Source organism: Cucurbita moschata, unplaced genomic scaffold (assembly GCF_002738365.1).
Source record: "Cucurbita moschata cultivar Rifu unplaced genomic scaffold, Cmos_1.0 Cmo_Scf00002, whole genome shotgun sequence".
Lineage (NCBI taxonomy): Eukaryota > Viridiplantae > Streptophyta > Magnoliopsida > Cucurbitales > Cucurbitaceae > Cucurbita > Cucurbita moschata.
In genome coordinates this window covers 4670204-4686287 of record NW_019268518.1, presented here as the reverse complement: position 1 = coordinate 4686287, position 16084 = coordinate 4670204, and the positions used below count along the sequence as shown (strand labels likewise).

Genomic DNA, 16084 nt, shown 5'->3' with positions numbered 1-16084 from the left:
AAAAAAAAAAAAAAAAAAAAAAAAACCACATGGGCATGGATGTGATGTGTAAGCATGGATGGACATGTATGGTTCCTTACAATGGGCATCACGCGACACGACGATTAGTCCCCAAGGCGAGAGGAAAATATCAGTGCCACGTAAGCAGCCAACTTAAGCCTACAGCCCTGCTAAAGATCTGTCATATCTTCCTCCTCCCTTCTCTCTCTCTCTCTCTCTCCTCTCGAACCAAAACTCAACCGCTGAAAATAATTCAGAAAAATTCGCTGCAATAATCTTTTTTTTTCTTGTTCTTGTTGTAGAATCGTAATCTCAGTTATTGCTGTAGTTTTTGCTTCCTCATCCATCGGAGTTTCTTAGTCAGCGGCTTCGTCTACTGAAAACGTCCAGGTTTCTGCTCTATTCCATATTGTTTCTCTTTTCTGTTTTGTTCTCTTTTTCTTGTGTGTTCTTCATGTTCATCCGGTTGAGTTTTACGTGATGTATCTCTCGCACTGTGTGGTTCATTTTTCTGCGTGGTTTTACATGACGTTCTCTGTCGAAATAGAATTCATCTGAAGATTTTGTGAGAATCTTTGGTTATTGTTATAAATGTGTGTTTACTGGTTTATTTTTTCTAAGTTTTGGGTTATTTCGGTTCATATAGATGAATTTTGGGGTATTCGGTTCTTATTTTTAGTATTGTTTGATCTCATGATGTATTCTCTGCTTATTTGGCTCTATCTCTACAGAAACCAGGTTTTGCGTGGTTTTCTTGTAACTTTGAAGACTTTTAGTAGCTCTGGAGCGAAATCGAACGTTCTGAGCCAGTCATACTCGTAAAATTTCTTTGACGGAGATGCCTCCGTTGCCTTGATTTTCAGTTTTTTTTTGTTTTTTTGTTTTTTTTTGTTTCAAATTTGCTAATCGAAATCGAGTGCCGATTTGGGATGTTGAGTTTCGATATTTTGATTCTTGACTGGTAGCGGTGTTTTGGATGCTAAAGCTTGAGGGACCATCTTTTGGATGGTACATGAGAAACTGGCGAAATTGTAGGCTGCTCCCAGTGAATACTTGAGAAGTAGACTCTGTTTTGTTCTATATGATGGCTAGTTCATCTGAAAGGTGGATAGATCGTCTCCAGTTTTCGTCCTTGTTTTGGTCTCCACCTCGAGATGAGCAACAAAGAAAGGTCAGCCAGTTTTCCATGTCTCCTTCTAATTCTGTTGAATCCTTCAATTTTTCAAGATTATGTAAATTATATTGCCTCCTCGTTAGTTTTTGTTTGTTTAAACCTGGGAAAATGGTTAGATCTTGGAATATGCTCAGATTGGATAATTATCTGCTCTGTTCATATATTTTACTTTTGCATAAGCATCTCTCTCTTTAATATGTTTTCGCATACTTGTATCTATCCCTAAAAACACTAATGATTATGAACCACAGTCTTTTTTTTTTTCATATTTGAGTATCTTCTCAAAGAAAAATGTAAGAAACAACAAATATATCTTTTACATACTATACCAAGTTTACGTTTTGTTAATCTGTAAATTACATGTTGAATGCTTTAAGATATCACTCAACTTTCCCATGAATCAATTATATTTACTTTCATCACGACGGCAACTTACACGTGCTCTCTTACATCCTGGCATTCAGGCTGAAATCACTACTTATGTCGAGTGCTTGGGTCAGTTCACATCAGAACAATTTCCAGAGGATATTGCAGAGGTTTTTCTCGCACTTATTTCTACACTAATATTTCGTTTTAGAGAATACACTCTAATCATACTGACATGGAGGAGAAATCCTATGTTTTGTGGATCTAGTTTTTATGAGTTTAGCTTATTGATGTGCACTCTTGCTGCAGTTAATCCGTAGCCACTATCCATGGAAGGAAAAGCGCCTTATTGATGATGTTTTAGGTAAGGACCAACCTGCCTTATCATTAGTCGTTTGTTGATCATTTCATTGCCATTATACGTCTATGAGTGAGTACTAAATAATTGCCTTTTATCGTTGAAAACAATGTCCAGCAACTTTTGTTCTTCATCATCCGGAACATGGGCATGCTGTTATTCTTCCAATTATTTCTTGTATTATTGATGGTACGGTGGCGTACTGCAAGAGCGGTTCTCCCTTTTCATCTTTTATATCCTTATTTTGCCCCGATACAGAGGTAAGTTTAAATGAGAACCTCCTACGTTCTCTCTTTTGAGCTTGGGATAGATTCAAAGTTGTGTGGTGGCTCATATATGCTGTTTTCTTCAGAATGATTATTCTGAACAGTGGGCTATGGCATGTGGTGAGATATTGAGAATTTTGACTCATTATAATCGTCCCATATATAAGACGGAACAACAGAATATGGAAGGAGAAAGAAGTGGTTGTGACAACCATGCAACAAGTAGTGACTCAAGTAATGTGCCACCCAGCCAGACACCTTTGAATCAGGATAGGAAGCCCTTAAGGCCCCTATCCCCATGGATTACTGACATACTGCTTGCGGCACCTCTAGGCATTAGAAGCGACTACTTCCGTTGGTAAGTGGTTTTGTTACATGTTTTACTATTTACATCAACGTACATAGAGGACCCTGGAAACCAATTTTGAATCCATATTTATTTGGATGGTCTAAATTATAGGGTCACATTTGATTCGTGTTCTGATATGGTTACTTATGTCTAGTTCAAAAGAGTTTGATTCTATTTGGAAGAAAAGAAATACTGTCTTAACTGTTGAAGTCAATTGAGGCTATAAACACGATCATATTGGTCTCACTTTCTGATGGATTATTTCACATGATCTTACTATGGTTTTCTGTTCGACAGGTGTAGTGGTGTTATGGGTAAATATGCTGCCGGAGAACTAAAGCCGCCTACAACTGGTTTGTTCATTACCCTTTTCTTATTTATTGATGTTACCCTTTTTTCCATCAATGTCTGATAAATTTAACATATAAACATTGGCTAATATTCCATATTGAGAGAAGGGCTTTAGAATGCTATCTTTTTTCCTTTTTTTTTTTCTCTTAGCTACTTCTCGTGGGTCTGGAAAGCATCCGCAACTTGTACCATCAACCCCAAGGTGGGCTGTTGCTAATGGCGCTGGCGTTATATTAAGTGTATGTGATGAAGAAGTTGCTCGTTATGAGACTGCCACTTTAACAGCAGCAGCTGTACCTGCACTTTTGCTTCCTCCGCCAACTACAGCTTTGGATGAGCATCTAGTTGCTGGGCTACCTGCTTTGGAGCCTTATGCGCGTTTATTTCACAGGTCGAATTCTAATTCAAAAGAAAGAAAATGAAGAAGCTTTTGAATCTTTTCAACTTAGCCTCAATGGATACTCATATATTCTTTACGTAGGTATTATGCTATTGCTACTCCAAGTGCAACTCAACGACTTCTTCTGGGGCTTTTAGAAGCACCTCCTTCATGGGCTCCTGATGCACTTGATGCAGCTGTTCAGCTTGTAGAACTCCTTCGGGCTGCTGAAGACTACGCATCTGGAATAAGAGTAAGCTAGTTTTAGTGATCATGTTGTTATTTTTCTTGACATAATTTCCTTTTCCTTTTAGTTTCAGTATTGAATGATCATTGAAAATCGTTATCACAGACGCAAACTAATTGAGAAAAATAACACTGCCACTCTCTTTCTTGAAGTTCTGCTTCATGTACTCTTCGCTCACAAATTTAGGACGGAAGTAATGTTGGATGTGGAAAAAAACAGGTTATCCAAGAATGTTGTGAACACCTACATAAAACAACATTATTGTCTTTTGTGCTTAAATTTGCAGACTTCCTAGAGTCTAAGATTAGGCAAATGTAATTAAGCACATAATAACTAATTTTATTAAAAAAATATCGTGCCCATCCATAACTGCATTGAACCCAACTGCAGGGTTTGTTCCTCACAAGAAAAAGATTTAAATGTTGAAGTGGTATAGATTGGTTCGTCTCGCATGCTTGCATAGTTGGTAAACAGGTATACATAATTACTGAATTCCAGGAATTGTCTCCTGTAGATGGAAAGATTATATGCTGTTTGTAATTGATTGGTTAACGAATCTCCCATACGTATATATTATTTTCTTTTTTGACTCATTTTTTATGGATAAAATATGATACGGTGGCTAATGGAATGGTCATGTTTCTGATTCATCAATATTCTTACTGGATTTTTCCTGCAGCTACCTAGGAACTGGATGCATTTGCATTTCTTACGTGCGATAGGAACTGCAATGTCAATGCGAGTGGGCATTGCTGCTGATGCAGCAGCAGCATTACTTTTCCGCATACTCTCCCAGCCTGCATTGCTTTTTCCTCCTTTGAGGCAAGTTGAAGGAGCTGAAATTCAACACGAACCAGTAGGCGATTATATATCATCCTACCAGAGACAGGTACCTATTAATCAACCCTAAAGAGGAGCTGGCTGTACGTGCACAAAAATATAACCTAGGATGTTATGAATGTTCTTGTGTTACAATAATATCATTTAACATTCAAGCCATGTTGGTTTATGCCAGATAGAAGTGCCAGCAGCAGAAGCAACGATTGAAGCGACTGCCCAAGGGATTGCATCCATGCTTTGTGCCCATGGCCTGGAAGTTGAATGGAGAATCTGTACCATTTGGGAAGCTGCTTATGGCTTGATTCCGTTAAGTTCTTCTGCAGTTGATCTTCCAGAAATTGTTGTTGCAACACCACTACAACCACCCCTATTATCATGGAATTTGTACATACCACTTCTTAAAGTCCTTGAATATCTTCCTCGTGGTAGTCCATCCGAAGCATGTTTGATGAAGATATTTGTCGCTACTGTAGAAGCAATTCTTCAAAGAGCATTTCCATCCGAGTCTTCAACAGAGCGTACAAGGAAACTCAAATATCTTTCTGGAATTGGATCCGCCTCTAAAAACCTTTCTATATCTGAGCTTCGAATGATGGTTCACTCTCTTTTCTTAGAATCGTGTGCTTCTGAAGAGCTTGCTTCACGCCTACTTTTTGTTGTGTTAACCGTTTGTGTTAGTCATGAAGCTCAGTCAAACGGGAGAAAGAAAAGAAGAAGTGACAGTGGTAATTTTCAGGAAGAGAGGCTCGAGCAAAATCAAGACACTTCCAGAGAAAGAAGAGAAACAAAAAGTAGGATGAATAAACAAGGAGCTGTATCAGCTTTTGATTCTTATGTTCTTGCAGCTGTTTGTGCTCTTTCTTGTGAATTGCAGCTGTTTCCATTGATGTCACGGGGAAGGAAGCATTTGCGTTTTAAAGGCTTGCAAGATGTTGCCAAGTTGGTCAAAATAAATGGATCTTCTTTTGAACTTCAAAGTAGCATTGACTCAGCAATTCGCCATACTCATAGAATCTTATCAATTTTGGAGGCTCTTTTCTCTCTAAAGCCTTCATCTCTAGGAACGTCCTGGAGCTACAGTTCAAATGAAATAGTCGCTGCAGCTATGGTTGCTGCTCATGTTTCAGAACTATTTCGACGGTCAAGAGCTTGCATGCATGCCCTCTCTGTTTTGATGCGGTGCAAGTGGGACAAAGAAATTTACACCCGGGCATCATCGCTGTACAACCTCATTGATATTCACAGCAAAGCTGTTGCATCTATTGTCAATAGGGCTGAGCCATTAGAAGTGCATTTGGTGTCTGCACCAATTTCTGAATACTCTCGCGTATCTTCAGCAGGCCAAAAGCCAACTCAACTAGATGATCATGTTTACTGTGAGACTGGTCAGCAGTCTATCCCTAAATGTGAAGAGCCATGCCATGTTACAGCGAAACTTTCATTTGAAAGATCGTCAGATTCAAATATTGACTTGGAAAATACGTTAGGCAAACGTATAGCGAGTTTCCAGTTAGATGCTTCTGAACTGGCAAATTTTCTCACAATTGATAGGCACATAGGATTCAATGGATGTGCACAAATTCTTTTGAGATCAGTGTTAGCAGAGAAGCAAGAGTTATGCTTCTCTGTTGTTTCACTTCTATGGCACAAGTTAATCGCGACACCCGAAACTCAACCAAGTGCAGAGGGCACGTCTGCCCAACAGGGATGGAGACAGGTAAGCTAACTGTTGCCTTCTTTCTGCCCATTATATTTCTGGTTTTAAGTATTGAGAGATCATAAGGCAGATGAATTCTTCTTCAACTTATACCAGCATAGGCAATGCATCTACTTAGAACATGTTTGAGAGTGATTTGGAAATGGCTACAATTATTTTTGCCATGTTAAAAATCACTCCCAAACATGTCTTTGTCTTTCATTTTTGAAGTGTAAAACCAAACATTAAAGGATTATATGAAAACCACTCATAAACTAATCATTTAATGGCACTTAGAGAAAAAAGATTCATCTCCCCTCCACATTAAATGATATTTTTTAATGCATAAATTATAGTCAACTGTTTATTTTGATCTTGCTTTAATTTTATAGGTAGTTGATGCACTATGCAATGTTGTATCTGCATCCCCGGCAAAAGCAGCTGCAGCTGTTGTACTCCAGGTCTATTTTCTATTCAACCTGCTCGTTATTTCAATTTATTTTTATATTCTTTTCATTAAAACTTTCTTGATTCCTGTTCTTACTTGGTAAATAAATACGTTAATTTCATTAGTTTATAGAAATTGTATACTGATGATGAATGCCATTTTCCATGTAGCCAAAGATGTGTGTCTAGAGACAAAAGATTTCTTAAAATATCTTTCGTATTTGAGGAGGTCTAATCAAGATGGTGCTTGAAGTGGCCTTATCTCTGTTCATTGCTTCATCTATTATAAGTACTCTTGCTTTCTTGGATTGCAGGCTGATAGAGAATTCCAGCCTTGGATTGCTAAAGATGATAATCAAGGGCAGAAGATGTGGAGGATCAACCAGCGGATCATCAAATTGATTGTTGAACTCATGAGAAACCATGATATACCGGAATCATTAGTAACTTTAGCAAGCGCATCCGACCTTCTTTTACGTGCTACAGATGGATTGCTGGTAGATGGAGAAGCTTGCACTTTACCCCAACTGGAGGTGATATTAAAATCTGACCTTAAAAGTTTCTTGACTTAACATAGGCTTCTAGAGGGAAAGTTTAAAAAGTGAAAGCAATCTAGTCTTTAGGAAGAAAAAATGAGTGAGGTGCTGTGGGAGGGAAGAACTTAGCTATCTACTGGTGCTAACTTCTTATTTATGTGGACAGCTCCTAGAAGCAACAGCTCGAGCAGTTCGTCCGGTGCTGGAGTGGGGAGAATCTGGGTTGTCGATCGCCTATGGTCTCGCCAACCTTTTGAAGGTAATATCTTTCCACTTCTCAAGTGTTCTCAAATGCATTCTGATTTGAGGAAACAGGAGAAGACATTTAGACCAGTCAAATTTATTATGCCTCTGAAATCAGAAACCATAACGCCACTTGTCGATTAACGACACATTGATCGAAATGATTTTGTCCATACAGTGTCGTCTACCAGCTACGGTTTGGTGCCTTTCTCACCCGAGTGCACATGTTCGTACTTTGAGTACATTGGTTCTTCGCGATATTTTGCAAACAGGTTCAGATATCTGTAGATTTAAACCGAAGAACATAAACGGTGTCCACGGTCCCTCTTATCAGTACTTCAATACAGAACCTATTAACTGGAAAGCTGACCTTGAACAGTGCTTGACCTGGGAAGCTCGTAGTCGCCTTGTAACCGGATTGCCAATCGATATTCTACATGTTGCTGCCAAAGAATTAGGCTGCTCCATTTCTTTGTGAAATTAACTAAGCTTTTAGTACCAAATGTACTCGGACAACAAGCGAGAGGGCCTACATAGAGAAATCGTAAGTATCGATTGATTTGAAAGAAACAGGTTTCTTATTAGCTATTGCTAATTTTTCTCATTCTGTTTGAAAAGTAAGATCTCATAATGTCATTATAGTTCCTTATTCTGGTCAGAGGTTGGTACTTTTCATATGATGAGATGATCATGTACAGTAACACTATGACAGGGCAACCAAGTCTCACCTATCTTGTTATCCAGTCGTGTCGGTTTTTTTACGTTATAAACCCGTCGTATTTCAGTGATTGGTCTAGCTCATGTAATTTGGCTCTTTCTTACATGAAATGAGTTAAGAGTAGCTTGAACTTGCAGGGATTTCATCTACTGTGGTTCTTGTTTCTCTAGGTAACTGCATATGTTACCCCCATTTGATTCCTAGTTATTATCGACCCGGTCGGTTTTGCAGCTACGAAAAGTTTAAGGGTTTTCAGGTTCATATATTTTGTTCATGCCATGCTGTCGTTGGTTTTGGTTGTTTAGTTGGAGCAAAATATTTTGAGGAAGACATGTTGATTTGTCTACATTTAGTTCAACCAATGAGGCTATCGATAGGAAGGCCGACCTCGGCCGACCTCGGCTGCCACGTGACCCTGACATTTGGTGCCCTTTTCTTCTTCGGGTCGAGGTGTACACTTTTGAAGCTAACCATCAGCCCGAAGCAGGCAAGGAGATCGGACTTGTAAGTACTGTTTACCAGGTTTTGCCAATTTGCTGAAACCTATGAGATATGAAATGAGTCCTATTTTTACCATTTGTATCTCTGCTCTAATTATGACCCTACAAACGTAGGATCTATAATATATATAGAGAGAGTATTTATTATAATATTATTATTCTTTTGAAACAATTAAAATGATATTCTAGTTTTAAGAAAAAAAAATTCAAAGTTAATGAAAGTGGACTGTTGGCTTGAAAAAAAAATGATAATTCTTAAAGAAAGTAAACAAACATAATTTTTATCTTTGTTCTTATGTAAATGGACTTAATACGATAATGAAAATATTAAAAGTATATGGACTTATCCCAAACTTTATATTAATTTAAACTTTAAATTAGAGTATAATAGGAGATAAAAAATTGCTAATTTCATTAATTTAAGGTTTGAACATATCTATATACATGATGGTTTTCAAATAAAACATCTAATTGATTTTAGAAGCATAAAAATTTGAATACAGAATTTTAGAAACATAAAAATTTGAATACAGAAAAGAGTAGTATCAATTGCAAATATTTTAATATAGAAAAAGAGTAGTATCAATTTTACTACTAATATTTTTTACACAGATATACAGTCTAAATTAATACATCTATAAAAATTTAAGGTTTTAATCGATACAATTATTAATGGAGAGTTTGAATTAATGCATCGTTAAACAAATTTAGAGTCTATAAATTGATTTTTGCTATAATCTCGTAATATATAAATATATATATAAATAAATATATATATATATATATATTACAAAAATTGATATACCGTTGTCTAAACATGATACTTACGATTCCTACCCCTACGTATCAGGTTCAAATTAAAATTTTAATGTAATTAAATACCCAAATCCAAATTTTAATTTATGTCATAGAAATAGTTGTTTTATATGATATTTTAATTTTTAAAGGTTAGTATATTGTTTTATTTGATTTCATATTTTAATATTAATTCTTAGTAAATGGGCCGGCCTTAAACGAAAACCAGGCCTGCCAAATGGGCCGAACAAAAAATGTCCAGAACAGGTATTATAAATTAAGTAAAGGGTAAATCGGACTTTTCATAGGAGCCTTCAGCCCTAGAAGAAGAAGAGCCCTACTATAAATTCCTCATTTTCAGCTTCTTCAGTGGTTAAGGCGTTCGTTGCGTTGCGGCTTCAGAGAGAAGAAGCATCAGGAGGAATCCGCGCGCCCTCTTCCGTCAAAATGGTAAGCCCTAACGCTCAACCATTATCGTTCTATTCTTCGTACTTGGATCAATCTGTGTCTGTATTCGAAGTCCGTGACATTTTTTTTTTATCGTCGTTTCAGTCGTTGGTAGCGAACGAAGATTTCCAGCACATATTGCGTGTGCTCAACACAAACGTTGATGGAAAGCAGAAGATTATGTTCGCTCTTACTTCCATCAAAGGTATTGGAAGGCGTTTGGCCAACATGGTATGCAAAAAAGCCGATGTTGACATGAACAAAAGGTATTTTTCTTCTTTTATTGTTCATGTATGCAGATTCAATGAATGCTTGCTCTTTCGTTGTTATATTCATGAGATCGTAAAGAGAACTTTTCATGTGAGATATTTGGACTTGTTCTCATTGGATTCGTGTTCTTCAATCCATTAATTATTGTTAGAATAGTCCCACAAGCTCTTGGTCCACTGCTTGATAATCTATTTCAGGTGCTCTCAAGTTCCATTGATTTATATGGAATTTTGATAGGATTTAAGGCAAATTTTCTAGTTCAATGAGTACAGGAAAAGAAAAAAATTGAAGTTATATGTCATTTCTCACTCGAAATTTGCGTGTGTAGTTAATTGTTCTATGTTGTTTATATTTTTGTAATCTATCGTGTAAGTTTTGTGTTTTAAATGTTTGCTTCTTTTGCCGTAGGGCTGGTGAGTTGACTGCTGCGGAGCTGGACAATCTCATGGTCGTTGTTGCCAACCCCCGACAGTTCAAAATTCCTGACTGGTTTTTGAATAGACAGAAGGACTACAAGGATGGCAAGTATTCACAGGTGGTGTCAAATGCTCTCGACATGAAGCTGAGGGACGACTTGGAGCGTTTGAAGAAGATCAGGTGATTGATTGTTATTAGCAATATATGTATATCTTAGTTAACTCTTAGATTTGCTTACAGTGCAGATTGAACACCAATTACTAGGTTACTAGGCTCCCTAGGATATAAGCCTTTAACTTGGTGTTGTCCTTTCGCGACGTTGTCACAGATCAATCCTTTAAACAAAGGGATTTTAGTATGGTGTTAAGATGTAGGAATCGATAATTTTCTTCAGAGTTCGGAAGTTTCTTAGCTTTACACTTTATAATATCTATTGGATTGCAAACATAAACAACTATGTCATTTGTGTTGTCGATTTTGAACAATGGTGAATCTGTTAATTCTCAAGCTCTTCGGGTTATATGTAGGAATAGTTAATCGTTCTTGTTAAATCAGAGCCAATAGGTTGACGGGTTTTTCAACTTGCGTTCTGCTTCAATCTTCACCTAAAAATTAGTTGAAGTGACCTGTTTCCGGGTCTGCTTATTATCTTCTTTTTTGTGTGCGAGAGATGAGGCGAACATGTTTCGTCAACGTTAATACGGTATTAATGTGTATATTCTGTGATCAATCTTGTGCAGGAACCACCGTGGTTTGAGGCACTACTGGGGTCTTCGTGTCCGTGGTCAGCACACCAAGACTACCGGGCGCCGAGGGAAGACTGTTGGTGTCTCTAAGAAGCGTTAAATTTCTGCTCTCCTTTTTGTTTTCCAAGCTTCTTCTGTTGAATGCAATAGGTTAATATAATTAGTCTTTGAGATTGGCTTGGTGGACGTCTTTGGATTTGGCTGGGTTTTGAAAACCTTTGCCAGGTTGTATTTCTTATGGGTCATTCATTTTTGGTCGTTATAATAGAGATTGAGATATCCCGGTTGAGTTTATTTGTTTTTCTGTCAATTATGCCTCCCATCTGCTCTGCTCTGCCATGCTTTCTTTCTCGTCCTTTCTTTTGGTCTTGGGGTTCATCAATCTTCTCTGAGATTCATTGTTTTACTTAACCTGATCATGATTCCTAGGTTGTTGAATCCTTTGTTTTTTTAAATATATATATATTTTTTTAATAGCACCTCTGAGAACTGATTCAATCCAAGGCTATGCCACAATTTTGTTAGCGGATTTGGCAATGGCACGACACTCGCACTCACTGAGTGAGTCGAGCGGATTTGGCAATGGCACGACACTCACACTCACTGAGTGAGTCGTGTACGACACTTTCTCAACCCTGAGTGAGTCAAAGCCAACTTTGGATTGTCTTGAATCGGATTATCCTGAATATTGGATACATAACTTATTAATGAGTTGAAGAGTTATTAATGAGTTGAAGAGATAATATAGAAGTGTAATCAGAACTTTTTTCAATTGAAATCTAATGTAAATTGATATTGAAATTGATTTTTGCCCAAAAAAATAATATCCTTTAAGAATCAATGTAACATTTAAACAACAAAATTTAATATTTAGCCTCTTTTGCTCATTAATTTAATGTATAAATAGTAGTCCACAGTTTGCATCCATCTGTTTTACCGTTTCCGTAAATGATGCCACATGAACAATTTTTCTAACCCGTTTTTCTCTCTTGAGATAGATGTCGTCAACAGCTCACAGTTCCTTTTTCGTCGAAAAAATGTGTTAGGTAAAGATTGTTGAAGGGTCACTAGTAGATCATGTATATATTTAAACATGTATGAATAGATACATGTGTTAAAGGATCACTTATAGATTACATGTATGAATAGATACATGTGTTGAACGGTTACTTGTGCACATATAGATACATGTATAAGGATATGTATGACTAGATACATGTAGGTTCATTCATTTCTAATTAAATAGGTGCATGATAAAATGTCCTAAATTGTGTGTGTGTATATATATATCTTTATATATATATAGATATAGATATATATATATATAGATATATATATATAGATATAGAGGTATATATATATAGATATATATATATAGATATAGAGGTATGTTAACATTGGTGGAAGCAGTTGAAAATCAAATTCTCTGGTGTCACCAACAAAGATGTCAGCACAAGATAGCATGATAGTAAATGTTTATGGCCAAAATTAGTAGGCTGTGATTCTGTGATCATAATTTAAAAAAAAAAAAGAAAAAAATTGAAAATTCCAAGAAAACTTTCCCCTATCCTGAATTACACAATGCCCTCTCACAAATCGAATACTGTGAAAAAAAAAAATGAAAATTAGACGTGGGAGGATGAATAAATATGAAAAAGATAAGATCGTCATTCTAAACTGACTCAGCAAATTAAATTAAATTAAAATTTTCTTTTTGGAATGAGCCAACTCCTTTTTAGACCTTCCCACCATGTTCAGTCGAATCTGATATACCACCACCACCTCCATGCTTTTGTTGTCTAGTAGTCGGGAGCGAGTGGCTCCGACGTTCTTTTCCACCGGGTTTCGACGAGGCATTTCCATACCAGATCATCCCAATCACAGCTATGACCATTCCCAAAACTACCTGCATGTTAAGCCCCTCCTTCCCAAAAAAGAAGAATCCCATTACCAATACAAGGATTGTCTTCATGTGGCCAAGAACTTGAAATGACACAGCTGTGAATCTGCCTATGCAGATAAACTGGCTAAGATTGGTCCCCACGGCTATGGAGCAGGAGAGAATTATGAAAATCTGTGAATGTGGCAAAAAACGGAAAGTATTGAGCAAGCAAGTTCATGAAGCATATAAAAGAACAATGAAAAAAGATATAAATCAGATCATCAATGCTTTTGAGAACAAAAGGGAAGTAATAGGAACTTACCGTAGAGGGTAAATTGTAGTCATATTGATCTACCCTTGTTCTTGTCAACCAGTAATCCAGAAAGGGCCCTATGAGTAGAAGCGATGCAGCCTGTGCTGGAGCAGTATGTCCTAACAGGTTGAACGAACTAAGCGAATACTTCCGTTGGAGAAAATGCACATACTGCAGATCAAGGATTTATCAATGGATTTATCAAGATTTAGAGATAAATGAAGTAGATCAAAGTTTTACCCGAAAACGAAAAAAGATTTAGAGATAGGTGTTAGAGGAATGTGAATAACTCACGTATTGCTGCAGGGAGGTGCTCCATACAGCGATAATGGCAGCAATAAAGCCTTTGGTATTGACACTGACATCAGTTACAGTGCATACTCCAACACCCAAGAGAACTACTGCAATGCTCAACTTCGTGTCTCGGGAGTATCGAATCTTGTCCAAGACCACTTCCAATAAGCAAGAGACGGGTATCATACTCAACTTGGCAATCTGACAACAGAAAAAGAACGATATGAACGTCGAGATTAGAGTAGTTATGATAGCCTGATAAAAGAAGCAAACTAAGAGTTAGATTTACCTGATAAAATCCCACTGAATTCCACATCAGGCTAACATTCATTCCAACAATAGAAAAGTTGGCAAATAGTACAAATTTAAGAAGCTCTGGTAGAGGGAGATGGGAGGCTTGGATATAACCAAGCCACCTTAGAATAACAGTCATCAGGGTGGTCGTCGCAAAATGCAAACCTGTTAAGGTTGTGGCTGCAAGATAATGTTGTATGCATAATTAGAAACAGACAACCAACGAGCAGCATCTTATGAATGTAATTAAATGATCACTATTATGACCTAAAATTTTCCATCATCAATTACCAAACTTCATACTTAAAGAGACTCGTACGCCATACCTACTTTTGCTAGGTTCATAATCAAACTAGAGCAATTGGACTGAAATTTTTTACCTGTTCCTTTCTTATATATTGTAAATTTTTAGTTTTACTCTTAAAAAATTTGCCATTAAACTTGAATACAAGAAGTGCTTGAAGCAATAACGCATACAACATTTGCCCACTATATATATATATATATATATATATATATATTTTTTTTTTTTTTTTGCAAAACAGGAAAGAGTTCAATATATTAACAAGAATAACATGATTAATAATAAGAACACTCTTGTGTTTCCCAACACTGTCACTGAGATGTTTTATACACAGGAAAACTCACTCGTTCAAAGCATCAGTTAACCTCTCTCTACAAGATTAATACTCAAAGGCATTCCCCCGATGTTTGATACATGCCACACGACATTATTCTTTGACAATTTCAGTTCACATACTTTTTTTGTTCAAAAAAATTAACAAGCTGAAGCTCACTTAGAAAAGATAACATTGTGGGATGACTTTATTTTGGTAAAAACGAATATTTCAGAGAAATCCAAAAACATATATCCAGTTATTGATAAGCAACAAAAGTCAGCAGCAGCTTTTAATTGTGAGCACCTATCCCACGCATTCTGTAACTAATCTATTTTTAAGTCAAGCCACCAAGAGAGGTTCCGTTTAATCTCCTAGGCTTTGGTTTGGAAGAACATTATCTAGTCATCCCATCATTTTTCCATTTTTAGTTAATCTAATAATTTTCTAGGGAGAGGTAGAGAGGGAGAGAGCACATGCATAACTGTCTCATTACGTACAGATTACAGCTATGTCAGTCCATTATTAGGTTAACTAAAGATATAGGTTAAAATCTTGCTTTAAGAAGGATCTGCAAGTGTGCAAATTTAGACAGTGGATGACAGTGGTACTTGAGAATCTTATGATTTCTCAAGCTATCACATGGACAGCGGCAGAAAACAAACAGGAGTTACTAAAGATGGTAGGAACCTTCTTAAAACAGGAAATGACAAGACTGATAATGCACAAAAAAAAAAAAAAAGAAAAAATGGAGAATGAAAATCATAATTCATAGACCATACTTGAGAATAATAAAACGTCGTTAAATTCTTGAGCTACCACAGACAATTCCAGCAAGTAACCCCTAATCTCTATCTAGGTGATGAAACACAAAGATGGTATAAATACAGTAAATGATAGGAACGGAAGTGATGAAAATAATTACCGAAGCTGAAGCCATAGGTAGCCATGAGAGCCTTGTTGACGATTATAATTCCAACAGAAGTTACAACGTTAAACATCCACGCGGCTGCATCTACAGCCGCTTTCTTGTCCGCTTTGCTGGATGGAGCCATTTGTCACGAATTTCCTTACACGACTTCTGCGAAAACCTTTATCCCTCAGCTTCCATGAAAATTGGATCACATCTACACAAATCCCATGGTTTACAGAAGACGCAACGAAATACACTGCAAATCGAACAGCATCACGTCAGAGACTCAAAAACTTAGGACTCGCACCAATCACACATTAACAGCAGTAGCAATTTCATCCTAATTAAACAAGTCAACAAAAACTACAACAGATCCACAAGAAAACAAAAGAAAAAACCACGATCAAGGCAGCATAAAACAAAAACCACGAAAACACGATATAACAGTCGAAGCAGATCTAGAAATGAAATCTAATTAAAACAAACAGAAGATCCAAATTCAAATAATTCAGCAAAAGCAAACACAGATCCATCAGAGATGAAACCAAATCACAGTCCACCACTACAAAATGAGATAACATGAAAACAGAATTTAGAATCAGAAAAAAAAAAAAAAAAAAAAAAAA

At 36.7% G+C, this 16084-nt stretch overlaps 3 protein-coding genes across 3 annotated transcripts in view; 2 read left to right on the top strand and 1 right to left on the bottom strand.

Annotated features, from left to right (window-relative positions):
• The window catches only part of LOC111457987 (40S ribosomal protein S18-like), a 16626-nt gene extending 5171 nt beyond the window's left edge, over window positions 1-11455 (top strand). Inside the window, exons 2-5 of the mRNA XM_023100465.1 lie at window positions 9636-9715; window positions 9818-9978; window positions 10391-10579; window positions 11140-11455. Coding sequence (XP_022956233.1) covers window positions 9636-9715; window positions 9818-9978; window positions 10391-10579; window positions 11140-11245 — 536 coding nt within the window. The 3' untranslated portion in view covers window positions 11246-11455. The remainder of the gene's footprint in view (window positions 1-9635; window positions 9716-9817; window positions 9979-10390; window positions 10580-11139) is intronic.
• Window positions 183-8119, top strand: LOC111457979 (protein GIGANTEA-like). The gene is made up of 16 exons (XM_023100453.1): window positions 183-390; window positions 732-818; window positions 966-1171; window positions 1639-1710; window positions 1850-1904; window positions 2016-2158; window positions 2251-2522; window positions 2811-2866; window positions 3015-3255; window positions 3346-3496; window positions 4170-4379; window positions 4506-6047; window positions 6419-6487; window positions 6788-7006; window positions 7176-7268; window positions 7431-8119. The coding sequence occupies exons 3-16, from the start codon at window positions 1082-1084 to the stop codon at window positions 7728-7730; spliced, it is 3513 nt and encodes a 1170-aa protein (XP_022956221.1). The 5' UTR covers window positions 183-390; window positions 732-818; window positions 966-1081; the 3' UTR covers window positions 7731-8119.
• A 1169-nt stretch (window positions 11456-12624) lies between the features above and the next one.
• Window positions 12625-16084, bottom strand: part of LOC111430421 (UDP-rhamnose/UDP-galactose transporter 6-like) — a 4216-nt gene continuing 756 nt past the window's right edge. Inside the window, exons 2-6 of the mRNA XM_023066651.1 lie at window positions 15471-15714; window positions 13924-14108; window positions 13635-13835; window positions 13350-13511; window positions 12625-13219 (exon numbers count right to left, since the gene is read on the bottom strand). Of these exons, the coding sequence (XP_022922419.1) occupies window positions 12881-13219; window positions 13350-13511; window positions 13635-13835; window positions 13924-14108; window positions 15471-15600 (1017 nt within the window). The 5' untranslated portion in view covers window positions 15601-15714 and the 3' untranslated portion in view covers window positions 12625-12880. The remainder of the gene's footprint in view (window positions 13220-13349; window positions 13512-13634; window positions 13836-13923; window positions 14109-15470; window positions 15715-16084) is intronic.